Below are 21,649 nucleotides of genomic sequence, written 5' to 3'. Positions count from 1 at the left end.
GGATCCTGTAACAGTGGTATTCCATTTGGCAATGCAGGAATTAATGGGCTGTGTTTTATAAACCCAGGAAATTTCATATTAAGCCAGAGTCCCCTGTGTTCTTCCTCAGAAATATTGGAGCCCTACTAAAGAAAAAAAAAAAGTCTCACTCTAAATGGGAGTTAAACCATTTGGCTCCTTCCTAGGGAGGTCATCGCTCCATTAATTTTAATATTTCATTGGAATGAAATTGAAATCCTCTTGCAGAAGGTGAAGGCTGCATAATAAATGAGGTTGCGTGAGTGAAGGAGTACATTCATTTCTCAGACTGGACCCCTTCATCGTTGGCTAAGAGTCACATTGTGTCTGCTTAAAGGTAGAATGAGAGAAGAATTTCTCTCAGGATTCTTTGCTCATTGCCGTGGTATGTGACAGGTTCACATTGTCGTAATTGTTACATTAACCAGCTTTCTCTGTTCCTCGTTTTGCTAGTTGTTTAAAATATGTTGATAACTTCTTCCTGCTTTGCTCTTGAGAGGCCAATAATTTAATACCACCGGAAATGTTTATTATCATCCCTTCCTACTTTTTTTAATATATTGCATCCAAAATATACACGTATAGTAATGGTTGCACAGGAAAATGTGCTGTAAACTGTAGAAAAACAGTCAGATTCTGTAATTAAGAGCCGTATTCAAGTTGAGCGGACCCGTGATACTTTTCTGCCTCCCGCACTTTTCGCCTACTTCGCCTGTTTTGCAGGCGGAAAAGTATTGCGCGCGTGCCCGCGTATCCCCGTATTCAGTTTGAAAGTACGTGAAAACGGGACCCGGCAAAACTTAAACAAGCGGAAAGTCCTTTCAGATTTGGGAAAATCAGCCTGACACCCCCCAAAAGATGCTCTGACATGGGGGTTAGCTATGGTTACCCCCGATTTGGCTTGCTTGAAGGTATTTGGTGTTTTTAAATGGGCTCAATAGCTGCTAAATAGCGTTTTTGTATAAGTGGTGAAGAATAGTATTCAGGAGTTTTTTTTGCAGAAAATAACTTATCCCAGCAAATTTGAGGTACATGAAAATGGGGGATAGCATATTTAACAGTTGCTAAAGTTCAGTTTTAAAAAACGTGAAAAATCCACCTGCCGCAAGCCCCTGCAATGAAAAAAACACCTGGGGCATACTTGGGGACCCCCCTAGAGTCTAGTTCGATAGTTTTTAACTTTGTCCCTCAACTTTTTTTTTTTGCCCCCAAAATGAAACGGAATTTTTGGGGTGTTAAGTTTTTTTTTTTTTGATCCAGTTTACCTTTGGGGGACTGTCTGAAGGCTGCAGGGGGTTCCCACAATGTTGCACCCCAAAACCCCAATTCTGCACTTTTTTCCGCCTGCTATTCATAGGCAAAACTTTTTTGCCTGTTACATTGCATTGGCTTTCCACCCGCCTAGACGGAAAGTCTTTCAAATGGAATACGGCTATATTTTTTCGCCTGGCGAAATGACGTCATTGGCAAAAATTGAATACGGGCAAAAGTGTGTGTATGTGTACTTTAGTATAAAACGAGTCAGCTTCTATAAATACACTATTATTGTTTACTCAATGGGGTCTCCACTCTCCAATATAAGTCTGGCTTCCACAAATTTCAAATATATTTTGAAAAATGTAAAAGGAGTGCTCTGGTGCAATACCATAAAAGCATTACTAATTCCACAAAACATTATAAAATCTTATCACAATATAAAAACCAAACAAAAAACAAAACAAAACGAAGCTTATCTCTAGATCTTACTGGTGATAAAGGACTGGATAATGCACTATTTGACAAGCTATTAGAGAAGTCAAAAATAGGATCTGTCCTCCAAGCGGGTTTCACAGCTGCTGATGAGAATGTCATGATGTGGGAAGTCAACCTACACATATCGTCATCCACACTTCATCAGGGATGTGGTCTCCCAACTCTAAACCTGTTAGTTTTAGTGAAAAACTTAAAATCAACCACCTGTGGATGTGGCAGTGTGTTTTCCAATCAGAATCATTCCAATTGGATCTAATTGATCCCCCAAGTCTGACCATGAGCAAACTGTTCTCATACCTTTTATCAATCCCCCCCAAGTAATGTCATAACCAAGTCCCTGATGACTCGCTGGTTTGTTAATTAACCCAAAGGACATGTCAGTTCTGCCCACATAACATTTAACCTAAGTACAAATAACAGCACATAATTTTCCCTGTGTGATAGCTACATGACATATGGTATGTTCACATTAATTTCTGTTATTGAAGCTATAAAATGAATGTTATCATGACTGCCCTGGGATGTGTGATTGTTTAGATACATTTTTTCTCCCAAACCATATGTCCTATATGCACCCAAATCACCCCAGTCCAGCATACAGACTTCAAGTAATTTTCTATGATTTTGAGGATTCCTAGCTATTGTAGAAATATTTATTTTACAGCAAAACAGATAGGATATGGTGAGGTCCTTGATCCCTGTATAGGTGAAGTCGCACCTTGTGATCAGACTGCTGTTTGAATACCCCTGCTGTTTTAGTGCCAAAAGAGCAACCTCAAATAATCTATATGAAGACATAAACAAAAGGACTAGATAGCTCCCAAGATCTTGCCAGCTGGTCTGTCTCTGGTGTGTTGCAGGAACACTATGATTATCAGCCGGAGTCTTTTCTACTGCTGAAGGTGTATTCCTTTGATCCCCTTATCAGGCACTCTGTAATTTATTAATCACTTGAAAAAATATGGTAGCCCAACAAGGCCTACCATTTTATAAACCAGACAAAATACCGCAATAAATGAGACTATTTTATTTACCGGACACAAAATGGTGAAGATCCCTCCCATCTGTGCAATTTTTTTTTGTGTATTGTCTTTTTCTGTACTGTTCTCAACATTTGAAAGAGGGGACCCCCCTATTTCTAAAATGGTTGTCCCTTTATTATTTGTTGCCTGTTTGGGATAAATCTTCCCCCATGCCTGGACTACATTATTTATCTGTAGCTCATGGAGTCAATGTCTAGTGATCAGTGTGATCACCAGATATTAGCCTTTATGTGGGTACTTCCCGTTGTCAAACAAGGGTACTCACATCTCTCTATGTTTAATGGCCGAGGAGACTTAAAGCCCCACCCCCCACCATTTTCAATCATTTCTTTAAACAGTGCTACCAATGCAAATGGATTCACTTGAGGCTGCTGAAGAGAATACCCACTGGACCAGTGGGGACAAAGTAATATATTTTTGGGGAACGCTATACACACTATCTATCTATCTATCTATCTATCTATCTATCTATCTATCTATCTATCTATCTATCTATCTATCCACATACTAGCTGATGTTCCCAGTTTCACCCGGGTAGACCTTAGACCTAAGACATTTACTGCTTCCATCTCCATCTCACCAATAACACATTAATCATTTACCTCTATAATAATGCATCACTGCTATAGTAAGAAACTACCCTCCCTCACCTGTGTATTAGCACATTCCACTCCCCACCTCTGTATTAACACATTCCATCACCTGTGTAGAAATACAATCCCTCCTTCACACCTATACTAACATATTAGCCTCACTCACACCTGTAGTAACTTATTCTCCCTCACCTCTATAGTAACACATTCCCCTCCCTCATCTGTGTAGTAACACATTCCCCTCCCTCACCTCTGTAGTAACACATTCCCTCCCCTCACTATTCAAATAGGGGAGCCACACCAACTGCCAGTGATGTTTGCCAGCACTTGGGATGACAGTTGGCGTTTGAATAATGAACTGTGCTACAGCCATGTTGAGATAGTCAGGACATTGCACAGGGGAGGAAGCATTTTAGCCCATATCACCCCCTTAGGAGTAAAATTTAAAAAAAATCCCTTCTTAGTGGGCACCTACATCATGGAAGGAATATACTGCCTGATTTTCATGTTTCTAGGTCCAGGGGTTTGGGCTGAGCGTTGATGAGTCAGTCAATGAGTGACTGAGTGAGCAGTCAGTCAGGACATTTGATTTTGTATGTATATAGATATATATACTATGGTTTTTTTTTGTGGAATACTGTAGGGTTAGAATGGTTTTGATGTCAGTTTTCATCATCTGCTTTCCGTGTGTTCTGTGTATGAGGAGAAAACAACCTATAGCCAATTGATCATCAGAAGAAAGGAGTTCAGGAGATGAGTACTGTATAATAATCTCGTGGTAGGCAGTGGTCTGACTTCATATGGTTATTAATGAGGACAGGGCTTCATGATGTGAGGATCCTGCCAACCTGAATCAATGCAATAATACTGTGATGTCATATAAACTTCTACATGAAAGAAGATCTATATATCCAACTGCTTTTCCTATTTCTAGGAATCACGTGGAGTTGAAGAGGATTCTGAAGGAGACAATGATTCTGAAGAGTTTTACTACGGTGGGCAGGTAAGGACATTGGAAGGAATTATGCATACACCAACACATTCCCTTAATGGAACAAAGTAATATTGTAAGATTGACATGAAATGTTTTGCAACTGCAGACTAATGGTGCGTATCCTCTGTCAGATATCTGTCCAATCTGGCTGGTTCGAATGAAAACCTGGTAATATACAGTATGGGAGCCAATGACAATCGTCCATTTGCTCACAAACACTGGAAAATAGCCAAAAATGGTTGTTCAGACAAGTATATTAAAACACAAAACTTTAACCAATTTGAATAATTTTTTTGGTCCTTTTTTCAGTGTTTAAAACCATATTATCGACTGTCATTTGCTCCCATACATTACCAGGTTCTCATTCCAACCAGCCAGATTGGACAGATATCTGACCGATAATTGTATAGTGGAAGGCCAGCTTTAGAGATCTCCCTGATAAAAGCAACAGTTTTTGTCATGCATTTGCTAACCCAAAAATGTGTATATATCTATTAGGGGTGTGCACCGGCCACTTTTCGTGTTTTGTATTTTTGTTTTGGATCTGGATCTTTCTTCGTGTTTTGGATCTGGATTGGTTTTGCCAAAACCATCCTTCCGTGTTTTGGGTTCTGGGTTTTGTGTTTTGTGTCTGTATTTTTGGAGAAAAAAAAACCCATAAAAACAGCTAAAATCACAGAATTTGTGGGTTTTTCTGCTCCTATGCTATTATTAACCTCAATAACATTAATTTCCACTCATTTCCAGTCTATTCTGAAACTGAACACCTCACAATAGTGTTTTTATGTCCAAAAGGTTGCACCGAGGTAGCTGGATGACTATGCTAAGCGATACGAGTGGGCGGCACAAACACGTGGCCCATCTAGGAGTGACACTGCAGTGGCAGACAGGATGGCAGTTTGAAAAACTAGGCCCCAAACAGCACATAATGCAAAGAAAAAAAAGAGGTGCAAGATGGAATTGTGCTTGGTCCCTCCCACCCACCCTTATGTTGTATAAACAGGACATGCACACTTTAACAACCCAATCATTTTAGCGCCAGGGTCTGCCACACGACTGTGGTTGAAATGATTGGTTCGTTTGGGCCCCTAGCTGACAATTAATCTGTCCCTGCACAAACTGGCTCTACGGATGCAAGATGTCGTCCTCATCCTCCTCATCCACCGATTCTTCACCCTCTTCAGTGTTGTGTACATCCTCATCCTCTCAAGCCGGCCCCACTGACATCACTAGTGATGTCAATGGGAGTGATTTTGGCTCTGATAGAGCCAAAATCACTCCAGGGCTTGCGGCAACGAGACCCTACCGCAGGGTCTCTGTCGCAAGCCCGATGGTCGCGATGGTCTTGACCATCGTGACCATCATCATGGACGCTCGCTATAGCTGTGGGTGGTAGCTATGCGAGCTATGCGAGCGTCCATGAGGCCGCTCCAAGTTGAGGGAGAGGGCCCTGATTCAGAGCGAGCGCTCTGGTCAGAGCGTTCGGCTCTGAATCAGGCCCAGAGTATTAATTCGTCCCCGCTGGAATTCACCACCACAGGTCCCTCTGTACGTTCTGGAGGCTGGTCTCCCTGGAAGAGTTGATAATTAATTTTTATGAAAATCATCTCCACATTTTGTGGAAGCAACCTCCTACGCCTTTCGCTGACAAGGTTCCCGGCTGCACTAAACACTCTTTCGGAGTACACACTGGAGGGGGGCAACTCAGGTAAAATAGAGCCAGTTTGTACAGGGGCCTCCAAATTGCCTCTTTTTCCTGCCAGTACAGGTACGGACTGTCTGACATCCCTACTTGGATGCTGTTACCAGTGTAATCCTCCACCATTCTGTCAGTGGTGACAGTATCATATGCAGTGACAGTAGACATGTCAGAAATTGTTGGCACGTCCTTCAGTCCGGACCAGATGTCCAAACCGGCCCTTGACTTATGACACAGGCGCTCGCTTGGCGCTGCTGCTGTGTTATTGCACGTCCGGCTACTGCGCATACATTTCGCACACAAACACAGAAATAAAAGAATTGTTTATTTTTTGTGGAGCGCACTTTGGGGGTTACACCACCCTTTAACAGACTTATGGGACACAGGCGCATGCTTGGCGCTGCTCCTTTGTTGATGCACGTACAGTGCACACAAGTCACAAACACAGAAGAAAGCGTTTTATTTTTGTTGGAGTGCACTTTGGGGTTACACCACCCTTTAACAGACAGACGCACGCTTGGCGCTGCTGCTTTGAGGATGCACGTACAGTGCACACAATTCACAAACACAGAAAATATTTTTTTATTTTTGTTGGAGTGCACTTTGGGGGTTACACCACCCTTTCAGAGATGAGCCAGCCGGCCCTTTACTTATGGGACACAGACGCACGCTTGGCGCTGCTCCTTTGTTGATGCATGTGCAGCCACAGTGCACACAATTCACAAACACAGAAAATATTTTTTTTATTTTGTTTGGAGTGCACTTTGGGGGTTACAGCACCCTTTAACAGACGAGCCAGCCGGCCCTTTACTTATGACACAGGCGCACGCTTGGCGCTACTTTGTTGATGCACGTGCGGCCACAGTGCACACAATTCACAAACACAGAAAATTATTTTTTATTTTGTTTGGCGTGCACTTTGGGGGTTACAGCACCCTTTAACGGACAAGCCAGCCAGCCCATTACTTATGACACAGGCGCACGCTTGGCGTTGCTCCTTTGGTGATGCACATGCAGCCACAGTGCACACAATTCACAAACAAAGAAAATAATTTTTTATTTTTGTTGGAGTGCACTTTGGGGGTTACACCACCCTTTCAGAGATGAGCCAGCCGGCCCTTTACTTATGGGACACAGACGCACGCTTGGCGCTGCTCCTTTGTTGATGCATGTGCAGCCACAGTGCACACAATTCACAAACACAGAAAATATTTTTTTTATTTTGTTTGGAGTGCACTTTGGGGGTTACAGCACCCTTTAACAGACGAGCCAGCCGGCCCTTTACTTATGACACAGGCGCACGCTTGGCGCTACTTTGTTGATGCACGTGCGGCCACAGTGCACACAATTCACAAACACAGAAAATTATTTTTTATTTTGTTTGGCGTGCACTTTGGGGGTTACAGCACCCTTTAACGGACAAGCCAGCCAGCCCATTACTTATGACACAGGCGCACGCTTGGCGTTGCTCCTTTGGTGATGCACATGCAGCCACAGTGCACACAATTCACAAACAAAGAAAATAATTTTTTATTTTTATTGGAGTGCACTTTGGGGGTTACAGCACCCTTTAACGGACAAGCCAGCCGGCCCTTGATTTATGACACAGGCGCACGCTTGGCGCTACTTTGTTGATGCACGTGCGGCTACTGCGCACACAATTCACAAACACAGAAATTTTTTTTTTATTTTGGAGTGTACTTTGGGGGAGCACCCCTGATTCACAGATCACCCCCTGGACAACACTACAGCACCCCTCTAGGACTACAGCCTTTATGGGACACTGCACAACACAGTCCAGCTATCCAGCTAGCCCCTATAGACTTTCCAGTGGACACAGCCCCTATGGACAACTGACTGGACAACACAGCCTAGCCAGCCCCTATGACAGCAGCACAACACAGCCCAGGCAGCCCCTATGGACAACAGCAGCACAACACAGCCCAGGCAGCCCCTATGACAGCAGCACAACACAGCCCAGCCAGCCCCTATTGACAACAGCAGCACAACACAGCCCAGTCAGCCCCTATGGACTGAGTGGTCACAGCCCCTATGGACAACAGCAGCACAACACAGCCCAGCCAGCCCTAGCTCCCACCTTCCCTCTTCACTGTCCACAGCCGGAGTGAGAAATGGTGCCGACGCGGGGACCTTTTATAGGATCCAAAACCTGCTAGATCCGGAAGGCGGGATACTGACGTTTTGCCTCGATTTCAGATCGTAGTCAGGCGGGAAAAGTCGAGCCTGACTCGGATACGGCTCTGATCGGGGGGACTCGGGGGGCTTCGGATTTCGGAAATCCGAACCCGCTCACCCCTAATATGTGTGTGTATATATATATATATATATATATATATATATATACTCTTGGTTAGGGTTGCACTCTGATATACTCACTCTAAGGTGTGCGTATATCAGAGTGTGACTGCACGCCCAAGAGTGGTGCATCTCTAATAAAATGGCCTCTGTTGTAGCAAAATAGCTCTATATGCAGATGACATAGGGTGAAACAGATACAGAATAGGAGGAAAAAAATTAGTTCAGGTTGTTTCATTTTATTTATAATTATTTTAATGAATATACATTTAATTGAATAAAAGTGTAAGTGGATAAAACAGTTGACATTTTTCTCTCAGAAATCTGTATCCCTGTCAGTGAGGCAGTGATATGTTGCTTGTCTCTGAGGTGTTTATCTGCTAGTGATGCTATTGTTTACACTTGTGGAGTGACATATGGAAGTAGTTCAGGCATGCGATTTTGCTGGGAGGTGTGCGATCATTGTGAAATAATGCATCATGTGACTTTGGACCTTATTCAGAGGCGGCCGTACGGTCTACGACCGCACGGCCGCCTCAATGTTTTGCCAGTGCGCATGCGCACGAGGGTGCCGGCTCCCTCGTGCGCATGCGTGAGACCCGCTACGACCGACAGCGCCGGTCGTAGCGGGTCTCTTTCCAAAGGGGGCGAGCTGTCGATGTTGATTGACAGCTCGCCCCGTTTGGAAGGCAGGCCGGGGGGGTGGCAGGCCAAACGGAGGCGTTCCCATGGGAACGCCTGCCATTTGGGGGATGTCAGTGGAGAGCTTCCGGCTCTGACAGAGCCATAAGCTCTCCGGGGCTTACGACAAGTGAGACCCTACCCTAGGGTCTCGTCGTAAGCCCCGATGGTCGCGATGGTCTCTGACCATCGCGACCATCACCCGAGCGGTCGTTAGAGCTGTGGGTGTTAACCCACAGCCTAACGACCGCAACAGAGGCGGGCGGTCAGGATGCAAGTGGCCGCCCAGTTTCTGAGTGACCGCTTGCATCCTCCGACCGCCTCTGAATGAGGCCCTTAGTGTGTCCATTCATGTTAGTGGGATTTCTGTCATTTTACTACACCATTTCTGTCATTTTGCCCCCGCCGGCTTGCCTTCTTCCCATAGTGCATCTTGGTGCCGTCTCTTCCTCTAGTAAATGACGCAGATGCACCAGCCATCCTCATGTAAAATAAAACATAATTCATCAGACCAGGCCACCTACTTTCTTCTATTGCTCCATGGTCCAGTTCTGATGCTCACGTGCCCATTGTAAGCACTTTTGGCGGTGTACAGGGGTCAGTATGGGCTCTCTGATTGGTCTGCATCTATGCTGTCCCATACGGAGCAAAATGCAATGCACTGTGTGTTCTGACACCTTTCTATCATAGCCATCATTAACTTTCAGCAATTTGTACTACAGTAGCTCTTTTGTGAGATCTGACTAGACTGGCTAGCATTCTCACTCCACACGCATCAGTGAGTCTTGGGTGCCCTTGACCCTGGCGTCTGTTCATCGGTTGTCTTTCTTGGACCACTTTTGGTAGGTACTAACCACGGCATGCCAGGAACACCCCACCTGTCAACGTGTCAATGGTTTTAATGTTATGGCTGATCGATGTATATATAGCTGTTAAAATTAAATGAATCTTACTTAGAGCACTCTCGAGGGAGTTCTAAGGCACGACATGAAGAGAAATTTGGACAACAGATACTTTAAAGGATGCCCTAGCTATTTGTGAAAAAGAAGATATATTAATTACAGATGTTTTCACCTGGTGATGATACAAATCATTTGAAGATCATTACAATTGTCCAATGTGTTCTCCATTGTGGTCAACAACAGTTTCCATTTGTATATTAGCTTTCTCTATAAAAGTATGTAACACGCCAAGTGGAATAGCTTGCACATGATGTCTAATGCTGTCTGTCAGATCTTATAGGATATGACATACTTTCCGATACACTTGGTTCTACAGAAAATATCACAACCAAAAGTCGCATTGGGATGAAGTCCGGTAATCAGTGTGTCCAAGATGTCTGAACGTAGAATATGATAACCCGTTCTTCGGTAAAGTCTTGTAGTTTTTATCACCACGTCACCACTTGGTGACAAAATTTGTAACAAATACATGGCCAGTGCATCCTCTGAAGCACCTATTATCCAAATTTCTCATCGTTACAAGTCTTAGAACTCGCTTCAGAGTGCTGTAAATAGGGAGGCTTTAATTTTATCAGCCTGTATCCCTGTATATACTGTGCATGTGTATGAAGAAAGGTTTGTTTTTAAGCTGCAACATAAATGTTTTACCTGTTTTTATAGTTCTGTAGAGTGAGATAGGCAGCTGCGCTATTTTTGGTGGTATATTGAAATATGTAATTTTTATTACAAGTGCAAATATAGATCATAATAGAGAAACATAACATTTCTCCATGTACATTTCCAATACTTGTACATAATTGACACAAAGCTACTTTCAACTCCATTACTTGAACCTGATTCTCTTACGACAGTAGTTGCATAGTATAGACAGAATCTATAATTCTCTTTCTTCTTCCTAGAAGAACAAATCAATAAAACAATTGTTACATGTGCAACTCTGTCCCCAGAGATATGAGGATTAGTCTTCATCAGTCTCGCCAGCACCACCATAGAGGGGGGTATTCAATTAGGTGCGAGAATTGTAAAAATAGGATTTTTGCTATTGAATTAGGTGCAGGGTTTTTCATTGTTTGAGCGCCGGGAGTTAATTTTTTGCGCACCTCCAGATCAGGGCCAATTTTTCCTAAAATCTATAATTTTAGGAACAATGGTCAGGAAAGGCTCTGGGACCCTGGCAGCACCCCTCCTAATCATTAATTAAGCCATTGGAAGTTTCCAATTAGCTTATTTAGTCAGTAATTACTTCCACAGTGGTGCCTTCTTCCTCCAGCATCGGGACCAGTCTTCTGCTGTAGCGTGTGTGTAAGTATATTGTATCAGTGTAGGTACTGTAAGTATCTGTGTGTGTGTGAGTGTCTGTGTGATCCTCGTGTGCGTGTGTGAGACCCTCCCCCCGGAGGCAGCAGCAGAGAGAACTACATCTCCTAGCAGCCCCGTGGCCTTCCAGCAGCCCCTTCAACCCCCAGCAGCCTTCTCTCCAGTGCAAACTATGATGGGTGATGACCCAGAGCTGTGAAGACCACCGGAGAGGTTAGTCATCTTTTTCTTTTCTCGCACCATGGGGTTTTCAGTGCTGAAAACCCTGCGTGTATTTTTGTAAAATTGAATACTGCGTGTATTGGAGCGCGCTAACCTGCGGTACTCCAAAATTGGACGCGAGATCTGCGTGATTATTTCTAGAGAAAACCTCGCTCCCAATTGAATTTCCCCACAGAGAATTATGATTAGAGGGGAAACAGGACAGCCCTGCTATTTTTGATCTTGAAGGGGACTAATCAGGAGACATTAATTTTAGTTCTTACCATGGGGCTTTGGTAGAATGCAAGGATTATATGCCAGCATGTAGGGCTCAGGTCCATGTGCTCCAGAACCCTCAAATTAGTGCATGTAAACCCTTTAAAACTCCGTCCATTATTTTGTTGGTGTTGTCTCTGACTTCTCACCTCAAACCAAAGCCCACCTGAGCACTGTGTAAGTCTGGAAATAAAAGTTTCATATGGTTAGCCACCAATTTTTATATAAAAACTTATCAATCAAATTGTTCTGTAGCTAGAATATTGGGAGGACTTTCAAGAGAGATGGGCTTACCTACTCCTTAAAGCTTTGGTGCAGGAAGAAAGTTGACCCATCTTTGAAGGGGATGTAGTTAAATTGCCGGCGGACGGGATAGCGCCGCAGGAATGCCGCCGTCCAGCGCCGACACCGAAGGAGATCAGGATGCTGTCGTTAGAATCCAGAACGTCCGGACCACGGTAAGAATCGCAGTTTCCCCGGGGATGGGGGGGGGTTAGGTTTAGGCACTCCTGGGAGGAGATTAGGGTTAGGCACCCCCCGTGAGGCAATTAGGGTTAGGCTACGGGGAGTGGGAGTTAGGGTTAGGCTCCCTCGTGGGGAGTTTAGTGTTAGGCAACCCCCGGGAGGTTTAGGTTTATGGTGCGGTAAGGGGGGTTAGAGTTAGGCACCACCGGGGGAAGGTTAGGTACTAGGGGGAGGCGGTTAGGGTTAGGCACCAAAGAGGACAGGTTGGGGGGGGGGGTTGGGATAGTACACTTACCACCCCTTTCGGGATCTTCAGCGTTACCGATTCCTTTGAAGAACAACACTCTATCTCTACAATCTATAGATTGCTCATCATTAAGAATCTATACATACTTCCATTGAAATATGTAGGTGCCTGGGAATGGGAGGTAGGGTAGATAAGGAACAGTGACTTAATATTTTTCAGTTCACATTTGCTAGCTTATGTAGATTTCAATAGTTCAGACTCCATTTAAATGACGCTCCAGATGTTACAGATGCCCAAACCAAACTAGCAAGATGTATCCGGAGTTCTAGTAGGAGTGTATGATAGAACTGTCCCACTCTGGTAGAAAGTTAGACAATAAGCTTCTGAAGGCTTGGGGTGGGCATCCAGAATTTTGGTTACTTAAACTATCAAACTTCTGAGCTTCCAGTAAAATAATTATCTAGTCAAATGTTTTGGCGCTCCTCTTCTCACCCATATTAAAGAATGACTAGCTAGAATTGACCTGTCCATGAACTTAGACAACGTATCAATGGCAACATCTGATTTCTGGCCAGAATTTATAGCAACATGCCTATGGTAGTTGGAATTCATAGATTCACCTATAAGACCTTTCTCTCTTCTGATTGAGCATTTATTTCTTAAACTCTCTTACTTCCAAATTACTTTCTCATCCTGGGCTGCCCAGACCTAGTCACCTACACTCAGGGGGTCATTCAGACCCGGTCGTTAGCGCCGATGCGCTCGGACCGGGTCGATGGCCCCCCACAGAGCATGCGCACGACGGCGCCGGCGTGCGCATGCGTGAGACCCGCTACGACCGACAGCGCCGGTTGTAGTGGGTCTCGATCCAAAGGGGGCGAGCTGTCGATATTGATTGACAGCTCGCCCCGTTTGGAAGGCGGGCCGGGGGGGTGGCAGCCCAAACGGAGGCGTTCCCATGGGAACGCCTACCGTTTGGGGGAGGCCCCACTGACATCACTAGTGATTGCTCTCCGGGGCTTACGACAAGGGAGACCCTACCCTAGGGTCTCGTCGTAAGCCCCGATAGTCGCGATGGTCTGTGACCATTGCGACCATCACCGGAGTGGTCGTTAGAGCTGTGGGTGTTAACCCACAGCCTAACGACCGCAACAAAGGCGGGAGGTCAGGATGCAAGCGGCCGCCCAGTTTCTGAGTGACCGCTTGCATCCTCCGACCGCCTCTGAATGAGGCCCTCATTGCTTTCATTGGATCATTAGTGAGGTGTAGAGATCTTCAATGAGAAATGTATTTTATGGATTCTCAAGTTACAACACTGCCCACCCTTTCATAGCAACTATACATACTCTAGATCTTACTAACTCTGGTCTAATGAAGATCACATTCTTATTACAGTAGCTATAACTTCCCTGCCCCTTTCCTGTTCTTCACAATCTCTCATACCTGGATCCCCTTATCTACCTTCCCCTGTTACAGTTACCTTGATCATGTTGTGATAGTGTTATATGGTGATCCTCCTTGGTTGCAAAAGGAAATTTTCCCCTTTTGAGAAAGATAGCTGCATTTAAGCCTACACAGAACCCTGCCGATTGACAGTTCCATCACTGGTGGTACTGGAATAGCTAATCAGATGCAAGTGTGCTGGTCTTAGTAACTGAATCATTTGCATATACTGTACCTGTAGATGGAGCCATGTATGCATTTCCCATCTATTACCCAATAATGTGTGCACAGGGCCCCCTCTACAGAAGCATCAGACAGAGCTTCCTGGCTTCAAGCTCTTTATATGTGCATAGTGTTTGGGTAGACTGTTCCTTGTGGATTAGTGGTGGCCCAGATGCTAAACAAAGCTTAATCTGACCCTGAGAAAGTCGATACCCCAGGAATTCCCATGCCGAGTTGTTTAATAAACCAGCTACAAAAATATCCATCTCCATCTTTCGTTTGGAACCTGACTAGCAATGGTGACGTGACTAAAGTATCCAGAACTGCATCTATTGGAGGTCGACCATCTGTGACTTTATGCAAATGTCTATCTATTGGCGGTCACCCATCTGTGACTTTATGCAAATGTCGATACAAAGTCCTTCTCTGATGCACATCCTTGTGTCCAAATGTGCAGGGACTGAGAGCCGGACGCTCTGACAAGAGCGCTCGCTCTGAATCAGGGCCCTCCTACCTAAAATTGGAGCGGCCTCCTGGCCGCTCGCATAGCTGTGGGTGACCACCCACAGCTTATGCGAGCGGCCAAAAAGATGGTCGTGATGGTCAAGACCATCGCGACCATCGGGCTTGCGACGAGACCCTGCGGTAGGGTCTCGCTTCCGCAAGCCCAGGAGTGCTTTTGGCTCTATCAGAGTCAAAAGCACTCCCACTGACATCACTAGTGATGTCAGTGGGGCCGGCCCCACACGGGTGGCGTTCCCATGGGAACGCCTCCGTCTGGGCAGCAACGCCCCCGGCACGCCCACCAAAGGGGGCGTGCTGTCACTCACCATCGACAGCACTCCCCCTTTGGTGCCGTCGCTATGCGGGTCTCGCGCGTGTGCACGACGGAGCTCCCTCGGGCACTAGGGCACCATCGACCCGCTTGCGAGTGCTCAGCGCTCGCGAACGGGTCTGAATCAGGCCCTGAGACGCCTCCTATCAGGATCAATCAGTAAAACCGATTGGTCCTGAAACACCACCAAGTTGATGCCCTAGTTCAGATTTTAGCTGTGCCCCTTACTTGGGGGCGGGCCGCCATTCCTGCTGGGTGTCCCCCCTGGAGCAATGCCGCCCTAGGCATCTGCCTATTTGGCAGGCACCCAGTGACAGCTCTGTGTGCATCAAAATTAGACTTCTTGGTGAGATATTATTTAGTTTTTAAAGTTTAACTAAATTTGTAATATATCTTCTCAAGAATACTGGCTTAAACCCATCTGAATATTTTATTCATTTAGTCTATATTTTATTTCCAGAGTTGAACATTTAGAATATACTGCTATATAATTTAAACATTATATTAAAATGGCAAGCCCTCTTGTGCAGCACAGTATAGGCTTTGGCTTTTGTAATGCAGAATTTATACAACATGTATTTTTAATGTATTTATTCCTAAAATGATAATGTAAGCTTTAAGGTCAATATGTTCTATCATGTGCAGTATTTTTGAAACGGAACGTTAATGCATTCTTAATTCACTCTCAATGAATTCCATAACACATCCACTTGAAACTTATACATTATAAATAATGGTATAAACTATGTAGGGTATTAATTATTGAGGTAGAAATGTTATTTTACAAGTGAGTAGATCATATTCTATATACAGAGGAATTGTAATGCTACCATTGTTCATGGTTTCCTTTATTTGAGTTTACAGTAATATACACTGTATAATTGTAAATGTACAACTGAAGCCGGTGTTTCTCCGGGTGTAGTACATTCATAATGATGAAATGAGAAGGTCGACATTGCCATGATATCGATATGCTTGGCAAGTCGACATTGACCACGTCGACGTCATCATGATGGAAATGTCAACATGAATAGAGTGTCGACAAAACGTACCTGGTTTTCTACAGGCGACTCACCTGGTCCAGCAATGTCTTCCAGGTCCGGCTGTGATGCCGGTAACAACCAAGACAAACTATATATATATATATATATATATATATATATATATATATATATATAAAAACAATCTTATTTTTTTTATTATATCAAATATAGGAAAAAATGTAATCTAAATTTATATCGGGGCTCTATGACTGCATTATACTGGATAAGTTTTCTGTGACAGTTTACCATGAAGACTGGTTCTGAAATTGCAGCACTACAGTATCTGTATACCGCATGTGCTTGACCATTACTTGAAATGCCGTTCAGTGATGTTTTTGTCATTTCGCAGAATGTATAGTCTATGATTAGAACTGTATCAACGCTCCACACTGTTTTTGTGCTGCGTGGTATGATTGTGGTAAACGTGTTAGAGGTTAAGGGCAAACTCCGCTAGAGAAATGTGCAGAATTATGTAAATATCTTCTGGAAGGGTTTAGAAACTATCACTAATGTGTACAATACTGTACCTTGTACGTATAAAGTACACATATTTAGTATCTGTATACTGTACTTGGGAAAGCAAGCTGATATTTTTTCAAAGGTAAATTTCTGTTGTCAATCTAAATAAATCTCACCACCCCACCCCCATTCCCATCGCTTGTATACAGCACTAAAAATATATTTATCTCAGTGTGCTACCAAAAGGAAGTTCTGTCTATCTTGAAAGAAATAATCTGATATTTACTGTAGCACAGCGTACACAAGCAACTAACTGTGAATGATGGTCAAGTCATGAAACTATAAAATAACTAAAGGGCTTAGAAAAATACCACAAAATGTTATTTGTTTCTGTTTTCTCAGTGTGTATGCAGGCCCACTGGGTCACTGCGAGAGGTTTGACTGTGTCACATTATTGGAAAATAAATAGATTGGCTATGTTAAACATTTTATATGATCTTAGCAGTTAAAATGTAATAAAATTTTCTTGATTGTATATCCTTCATGCTAGAGTTGGCCATAGACCATCGATTGCTAGCAACCATCAATGGTCTGATGGCGAGGGTTTCCAGCATCGATGGGTGGCTGATCCTTTTGATGGTGAGTGCCAGCCCCGCCATGTGCATTTGCAGGCATTGTCTGCACATAGACAATCATCAATGGCACCATCAGTAAGAAACCATTGATGGTGAGCCTCAACCATCAATGGTTTCTTATCGATGTTGAAAAACCTTTGACCATCGATGGTGGAGATGTCGATGGTTATCCCTACTTCAGACAGTACTGGGAGCTCTACAATAAGAACCCTAAAAAAAAAATACATTTTAGAATACATTTTAGAATTCTTTGGGTTCTGACAGCTGGAAAATATACAGCTCATTTTTGTCTATAAATAAGCAACAGAAAGGGTTCCAAAAGTGGAACCCCTCGTATTTTTTTGGGTAAACTAAAGGGTTATGTAAACCGAACCTCATCCCCAGAGATAGATATCCTTTTTATTGTGCTAGTTGTATTTATAATCTATTATATCTTGTGCAGGTGAGTTACGATGGGGAACTTCATAAACACCCACAGCTGGAAGCAGATTTGGCAGCGGTGAGAGAAATCTATGGGCCCAGTGCTGTATCTCTCAGGTATACACTGATTCTAATGTCATGAATGTTTATCCATGCTGTAAGATTCAGAATGATGCCATTTAAAAGTGTTCCAGGTAACTTTGGATTTGAGTTACAGCTATTTACTCAATCAGTGCATCAGAGCTGGGGTTGTATTATACTGGTGGGAATTATTACACTGATATTAATGTCTTATGACTGTTTTATGATGCTGTACGATGTAGAATGATGCCATTGAATGGTTTTTCAAGTAACATTGGATTTCAGTTACAGTACTGCTATTTACACAGTACATCTGAGCTGACGATAATCCATTGGGTTGTAATGTACAGGTGGTGAAAATATTACACTGATATTAAAGTTTTATGACTGTTTTATGATGCTGTAAGATGTAGACTGATACCATTGCATAGTAGTCCAGGAAGAATGTATTTGAGTTACATTAGATTTATTTACACAGTGCATTAGAGCTGGGGATAATCCTTTGGGTTAGTATTATACAGGAGAAGAAATATTACACTGTTGTCAAAATGAATAAATAGGTCCCACACACCATGGTCAGGCCTAGGGACTCTGTGGGATTTTTGCAGGATATCGGTATGTAACCTTCAGCATCTCAATCCAGTTTCTGATTAGTTTTATTCTTTTGCACACAATCATCCCAGCAATCTTGACATTTGGGATTGTGTAGGCACTAAAGGGAGGGTTAGGGTTAGGCTCTAAAGGGAGGGTTAGGGTTAGGCACTAAGGGGAAGGTTAGGGTTAGGCACTAAGGGGAGGGTTAAGGCACTAAGAGTAAGGTTAGGATTAGGCACTAAGGGGAAGGTTAGGGTTAGGCTCTAAGGGGAGGGTTAGGGTTAGGCACTAAGGGGAGGGTTAGGATTAGGCACTAAGGGGAAGGTTAGGCACTAAGGGGAAGGTTAGGGTTAGGCACTAAGGGGAAGGTTAGGGTTAGGCACTAAGGGGAAGGTTAGGCACTAAGGGGAAGGTTAGGGTTAGGCACTAAGGGGAGGGTTAGGGTTAGGCACTAAGGGGAAGGTTAGGGTTAGGCACTAAGGGGAAGGTTAGGCACTAAGGGGAAGGTTAGGGTTAGGCACTAAGGGGAAGGTTAGGGTTAGGCACTAAGTGGAAGGTTAGGGTTAGGCACTAAGGGGAAGGTTAGGCACTAAGGGGAAGGTTAGGGTTAGGCACTAAGTGGAAGGTTAGGCACTAAGGGGAAGGTTAGGGTTAGGCACTAAGGGGAAGGTTAGGGTTAGGCACTAAGGGGAGGGTTAGGGTTAGGCACTAAGGGGAAGGTTAGGGTTAGGCACTAAGGGGAAGGTTAGGCACTAAGGGGAAGGTTAGGGTTAGGCACTAAGGGGAGGGTTAGGGTTAGGCACTAAGGGGAAGGTTAGGCACTAAGGGGAAGGTTAGGATTAGGCACTAAGGTGAGGGTTAATGGTTAGGCACTAAGGGGAGGGTTAGGGTTAGGCACTAAGGGGAAGGTTAGGGTTAGTCACTAAGGGGAAGGTTAGGGTTAGGCACTAAGTGGAGGGTTAGGGTTAGGCACTAAGGGGAAGGTTAGGGTTAGGCACTAGGTAGGGAGGGTTAGGTTTAGGTGCTAGGGTGAGGTTAGGTTTATAGTGCGGGGAGGGGTAGGATTAGAATACTTACCCATCAAGTGTTGGTATCCTAACCATGTCCGGATGCCGACGTCGGGATTCCGACCACCGGGATCTGGAGCGCTGGCATCCTGTACCTAACCCTTAAAGTTTCACTTTAGACATAAGCAATGGTAAAAATTTGTGTAAATCACACCTCCCTGTACTGAAAGTAATTTTATGCAACTATTTTATATAAGAATATTAAATATTGTAGTTTTCTTGATAATTTTACTAAATATTTTTTGGAGCATTATATGTAACTGTAAGTAACATTAGCATTATAAGTAACAGTAGCATTACAAGTAACTAGAGTATTGCTTGCTTCACACACTTTCTCTCTAAGGCGATGTGTGTACCCAGCGACGGGAATAGCAATGGAACGATACATCGTACCGTCCGTACACAGGGCCTGATTCAGACCCTCTCACAATCGGCCGCTCACTCGTACGCGGGCTATGTTATGCAATTGCGCATCGCAGTGCACGTGCGCAAACTAGTTTGAGGATCGGGAAGCGCTCGCTCGCCCAGCAAAGACAGCCCAGTGGAATGAGTGATAGGAGAGGCCGTTTGTGGGTGGTAACAGGGGCAGGGCAGTAGTAACGGGGTAGTGAGGTGCGAACGCAGGCATGCCTGAGTGTTTCAACGCTGTTTCAGAGGCGTGCCTAATTAACAAGCAGCGTCATAGTACACAGCACCTGATTGAATTATACACTGAAGTGCTTGCGGTAGGGTACAGTCAGCCACAAGCGCTGCTGTCAGATCCGATGGAACCCAATGTACCGATGGTTGTATATACTTCCTGGAGATGACATTCGCTAGTGGGCGGCTAAAGACAGGCTGGTGGGCATCTATAAACACAAAGTGATCACTCGCCAAGAAATAGTGGGCGTGCTTATGCCTTGCCGTGTGATCGCCTGCCTTGACGTCACTTAGCTGAATTTGCATACGCTGGGAGCGAGTGGCCGCATCTAGCGACCGGGTCTGAATCAGGTCCACAGTGCATGATGCTGGGTACGGTGGCGCGATGAGCCTATCCATGCTGCATTTAGCAGCATGGTATCGTTCATTACATCGTCCCATCTGACATGCAGCATATCAGATGGGAAGATGCTATAAACGACGAATGTGAACGCGCAATTGAGCGTACACACTATGCGATGTGAACGATATGTCGTTACAGTTTGCCTCAAAACAAAATTTTGTCCAATATATGCCCAATTGTGTACCCAGCCTTAGTGGAAAATAAACTATTCCAGTACTTCATTAAGTTGCTGATAATGAGAAAACCTGAGGATGCACAATACACTTATTATAATGACAATCATTATGTATTGATTAAGGGGGCAAAAACAATAATTGTCTTATAGGAGCAATATTATTTTATGAATATACTAGTGGTGCAAAATGAATGTATAATTATATTAAGAGAGCAAGATCATGTAATACTTATCTTAAGGGAGAATTTTATTTGACTTATAAAGGGGAAATAAATATTTATGACGGGGCAACTGTCACACTCGGTCACACGATCAGGGGTTTTATACCATCAGGATGCCGCTGTTTGGTATTGTGAAAGTCGGCATCCTGACGATCGGAATCCTGACTACATCCCCTTAGTAGAGGGCATATAGCGAGAATCCTTGTTGTGTTATCAGTGGCGTAACTAGGGTATTTGGAGCCCAGGGCAAATTTGAAAAGGGAGCCCCCCTCCCCGATGTGCGCGCACCTAAGGCTCGCGTGCCAAAAAATGGGCGTGGTCACTTAAAAATGGGGCGTGTCAACATGACACACCCCTTTATTTTCACACTGAACATTCCTATCCATATGCACCTTAACCCCTTATATAGTACCCCCAGTATGCAGTTGTGGTCCCTCTTATGCAGGCCCATAGTAGTGCCCCTTATACAGTATCCCCAGTAGTGGTCTCCCTTATACAGCCCCCAATTAGTTCCCCTTACTCAGTGCCCCCAGTAGTGCCCCCCCAAATGCAGTGCCCCATGTAGTGTTCCCCCTTATGCAGTGCCCCCAGTAGCAGTCCCCACAATGCAGTGCGCCCAGTAGCGGTATCCCCTTATGCAGTGCCCTTTATATGGTGCCCCCAGTAGTAGTCCCCCCCCCTATGCAGTGCCCTTTATATAGTGCCCCCAGCAGTAGTCCCCCCCCATGCAGTTTTCCCAGTAGTGGTCCCCTTATGCAGGCACCCAGTAGTGATCCCCCCTATCCAGTGCCCCCTGTAGTGGCCCTTCCTACTATTGCCCCCAGTAGTGGTCCCCCGAGTGCAGTGCC

General features: G+C 44.4%; 1 protein-coding gene across 1 annotated transcript in view; it reads left to right on the top strand.

The window, feature by feature from the left end:
• Positions 1-21,649, top strand: part of PARP8 (poly(ADP-ribose) polymerase family member 8) — a 245,726-nt gene that overhangs the window by 148,461 nt on the left and 75,616 nt on the right. Inside the window, exons 6-7 of the mRNA XM_088469494.1 lie at positions 4,341-4,409; positions 17,644-17,738. Of these exons, the coding sequence (XP_088325620.1) occupies positions 4,341-4,409; positions 17,644-17,738 (164 nt within the window). The remainder of the gene's footprint in view (positions 1-4,340; positions 4,410-17,643; positions 17,739-21,649) is intronic.

This window comes from Taudactylus pleione, unplaced genomic scaffold (assembly GCF_031769625.1).
Source record: "Taudactylus pleione unplaced genomic scaffold, aTauple2 ptg000092l, whole genome shotgun sequence".
In the NCBI taxonomy this organism is placed as follows: domain Eukaryota; kingdom Metazoa; phylum Chordata; class Amphibia; order Anura; family Myobatrachidae; genus Taudactylus; species Taudactylus pleione.
The sequence above is the reverse complement of the archived record's forward strand: the minus strand, read 5'-3'. Positions and strand labels throughout refer to the sequence as shown.